This window comes from Primulina huaijiensis, chromosome 5 (genome assembly GCF_012295235.1).
Source record: "Primulina huaijiensis isolate GDHJ02 chromosome 5, ASM1229523v2, whole genome shotgun sequence".
NCBI lineage: Eukaryota > Viridiplantae > Streptophyta > Magnoliopsida > Lamiales > Gesneriaceae > Primulina > Primulina huaijiensis.
Window position 1 is genome coordinate 21,339,272 of NC_133310.1, and position 4,099 is coordinate 21,343,370.

A 4,099-nucleotide genomic window follows, 5' to 3' on the forward strand; every position below is an offset into this window, starting at 1 on the left:
TAGTGGGATCTTATGACAAGAGATATATTGGAGATTAAATATTACTTTCCACATATATTACCCCTCATTTTATGTAGCAAATATTATATTATCTACAAATACAAATACAAATACAAAATAAGAAAAAAAAGGGAATTATTGGTGGACAATAACAGCAAATGGAAGCCAATCTTTTTAGGACAAATTGAAGTTTTCATTTTCAACGAAATCACAACTAACATTGCTCTAATCGAAGAAAAAAACATAACGAGTGTTCCCAATTTTCTTTTACTCAAATCTAATGAATAAAATACTACGATTTTATCCGCTGGATTGACATCCTGATTTCAAAACCAGCGGCGATCCTTATTTCTCTCTCCTCCCAAAAACAGAGAGAGAAGAAAGGAACCTCGTCTCAAGGAAATGATTGTTGTTGGGTTCTTTTGAATCGATCCTTATCGATCTCTCTTTCGGTTTCCTTCTAATTATTGTTATTTCTGTTTTTCTTTCTTTTTTAATAAAAATACCCAGAAAGAGAAGATTTCGAGGGGAGAAGATCGGAAAGCATTACCCTCGAAATCGAGGAAATATGGGTTTTTGAAAATGGGCAATTTTGATTTCTGCCAAAGGTCGAATTTTTCGGTGGGGAGAAGATATTGTACTCAATCATTAGACTTATAGATCTGGGGTTTTGAGATTTCTGCGAAAGATTGTATCTTCTTCCCTTGTTAGCATCACATTTTTCTGCCAAAAAATTTCCAATATTCGAAGTGTGCATTTCAATCATTTGGAGAAGATTGGATCTGTGGGATCTGTTGTCATATTTCTGTTTTATACTTAAATGGCAACAGTTGAAATCGAAAGCGTCGAGTGCTTTTCTTCATCGGATGACATTGAAGATGAAGAGATGCAATCATTGGTGTCTTCTCACCCACATTTGTTTTCTTCAAAGAATCATAAGGCGGTGCCCTCTGGAATTGCTCCGACAAGCGTCCATGAATTGCTTGAATGCCCTGTCTGTACTAATTCTATGTACCCACCAATTCATCAGGTATACTCTTCTCTCGGTTCTTTTATTCTAGCCTTTTGGGGCTTATTAATCTCTTTGGTATATTGTTTATTTTTATCCAATCTTGTGATTAAATATGCATACCGTTACGTGTTGATTGGAATGTGATGCTTTGGTTTTACTTGTTTGAAACTGAATTAGATTAATTCGATTTGTTGGAATTTGCTGGAGTAATTTATAGCATCTATTCAGTCATGAGAATCTTGGTTGCATTATTCCTAGGTGAGGTATACTAATGTATTTTTGGCATTAGATGGCTGTGTGTGGAGATTTTTCTACCTTAGATGATGAATATGTAAAGAATGTAAATTGCACTCTGTGGCAAGCATATATGCTTTTCTTCATTCAGAATCGGAATTTCATTTCAATATTTTGATTGGATTCTGCTATATTTTTGTAAATACACAGTAGTAGTAGTATCTAAGTCTGCATTCCTTTTCTGTAAATTTCAGGATCTTTACCTATGACGTACCTGGAAAATGAGAGGTTATGTTTCCATAATACATTAAAAGTTGTGTGAAACAAGACACAACAAACTTAGTTGCTTATACTGGCACTAAATTAAAAAGCTTGAGAAGGATATTTTTGCATTTTGGATTCAGGATTCTAATAATGCCACTGTCACTTTTCATTTTATCCATTTTTTAGTATTGCCATGATTTACTGTTCCTGAGCTTTGGCTCATAGAGAACTTTACAAGCTAGAAAACTATATGCAGTTCCAGTTTATTTGTGTAATATGAAGCATGGTCGATTGATAATGTGCTCTTTTACAGTGTCACAATGGGCACACACTCTGTTCAACGTGCAAGACAAGAGTGCATAATCGATGCCCTACGTGCAGACAAGAGCTTGGTGATATCCGGTGCTTGGCACTGGAGAAGGTTGCAGAATCATTAGATCTACCTTGCACATATTATTCTTTGGGATGCCCGGAAATTTTTCCATATTATAGTAAACTCAAACATGAAGTAGTTTGCAATTTCAGACCATACAGTTGTCCATATGCTGGATCAGAGTGCTCGGTTACTGGAGACATTCCCTTCCTCGTTTCCCATTTGAAAGATGACCATAAAGTGGACATGCACACAGGTTGTACTTTTAATCATCGCTATGTGAAGTCAAATCCTCGTGAAGTAGAAAATGCCACTTGGATGTTAACAGTGAGTTCACAGTCCCTTTTGGGTACTTCGAATTTATTTTGGCAACGGTAGCAAGAATCTATGATGTTCTTGATTTTCTCCAGCCTTAGAATCGCCTCTAATTTATTTCTTTTGTGATCTCGATGACTTCTTGTGCTCATATTGTAGTGTTTTGTAGTCTTCTCTATTCAGAATGAATACACTCTTTGCTTAATTCTTTTTGAGTGTGTCTAAAGATGATTTTCCAAGCTATGCATGGTGATTTTTACTTGGCATAGTCATTGCCATTAGATCATGTGAGTCACCTTTTGGTTCTACGTGAATCTATGTGGATCTTATTATGTTTCTTATGATCCAATATTATCAACACTTGCAGTATATGCCACCTGATAATAGTATAGATTTGGCATACTGGCGGTGCTCTTCTAAACATTTTATCTGGTATCTGCATTCTTAATCTTGGCCCATTTCCGTGTTTTCATTAGGTATTCCATTGTTTCGGGCAATATTTCTGCCTTCACTTTGAAGCATTTCAACTCGGAATGGCACCCGTTTACATGGCATTTCTTCGTTTCATGGGCGATGAGAATGAATCCCGAAACTTCAGCTACAGTTTAGAGGTTGGAGCTAATGGCAGGAAGCTCATATGGGAGGGTACACCTCGAAGCATTCGAGATAGCCATCGTAAAGTAAGAGACAGCCACGATGGGCTTGTCATTCAAAGAAACATGGCACTCTTTTTCTCTGGAGGTGACAGGAAAGAGCTTAAGCTTCGAGTCACTGGAAGAATATGGAAAGAACAGCAGAATCCAGATGCTGGCGCCTGCATACCAAATCTTTGTAGTTGATCGAGCACGTTGATTTTTGAGTAAGATTTTACGTGTTTTCTGGCTTTCGTGTGTCTGCTTAAGGGATGTGTTCCGGTGCTAAACTTCTGCTGTTTAACATATCAAGTACAGCTTGTTGACTGATACTCGGAAAATCATTTATAATTTTGTTATTAAATGTACGTCCCAATCATCTATTTGCATGGGAGGTAATCGTCATATTTGGGTTGTCTTATTAAACATAGATATTTTTTTCACAAATCCAAACACAATCCCTATACTTCATATTTTAACAAAAATAAAAAAACTTTTCTCTAGACTTTATTTATTGGCAAAAACTTGTGTGAGACGGTCTCACGGGTCGTATTTGTGAGACGGATCTCTTATTTGGGTCATCCATGAAAAAATATTACTTTTTATGCTAAGAGTATTATTTTTTATTGTGAATATGAGTAGAGTTGACCCGTCTCACAGATTACGATCCGTGAGACGGTCTCACATGAGACATGAGACCCACTCTTATTTATTTCATACCCCTTTTTTTCTCTTTTGTATAATTATTAAATGACATGTAAAAGAAGTTAGGTAATTTCTAAAATATTATCAACTGTGAATTTTTAATTAATTACAAGTATAAATAATATATATATTCAAAAGTATCATTCAATTATAAAAGAAATTATATTTGTTGACTTGGGAATTAAAGAGTCCAAACCAGAAGAAGAATGCAAAATGATAAGTCTCTGTATTGTGTATTGTAGAAATATATACCACATGTCGTTATGAATGTTTATGTTAAGATGAGACATTTCTTGAGATTTTTGGAATTAAAGTTATTTGATTATGTGCAATCAAACAATTTTTGCGATGGAGTTAAATAAACTTCTTAAATTTTTGATTTATTTTAAATACAAAGACCATTAAATTTTCATTTTTTTGTAATAAAAAAAAAATCTGAAGCCTAGCATCGACTCTAGGCTTCGAAACTTTTACATTTGCTTCGAGTGATTTATCCATGCAAAAGCCCATCCATATTTTTCTTCAATCGGGTATTTTCCTTCAATCCGATTCCCCAAGACGGCC

At 35.1% G+C, this 4,099-nt stretch overlaps 1 protein-coding gene across 1 annotated transcript; it reads left to right on the forward strand.

The window, feature by feature from the left end:
* Positions 1-285: 285 nt before the first annotated feature.
* Positions 286-3,209, forward strand: LOC140977080 (E3 ubiquitin-protein ligase SINAT3-like). Its single transcript, XM_073441639.1, has 3 exons — positions 286-1,030; positions 1,824-2,210; positions 2,675-3,209. The coding sequence occupies exons 1-3, from the start codon at positions 821-823 to the stop codon at positions 3,035-3,037; spliced, it is 960 nt and encodes a 319-aa protein (XP_073297740.1). The 5' UTR covers positions 286-820; the 3' UTR covers positions 3,038-3,209.
* Positions 3,210-4,099: the final 890 nt, after the last annotated feature.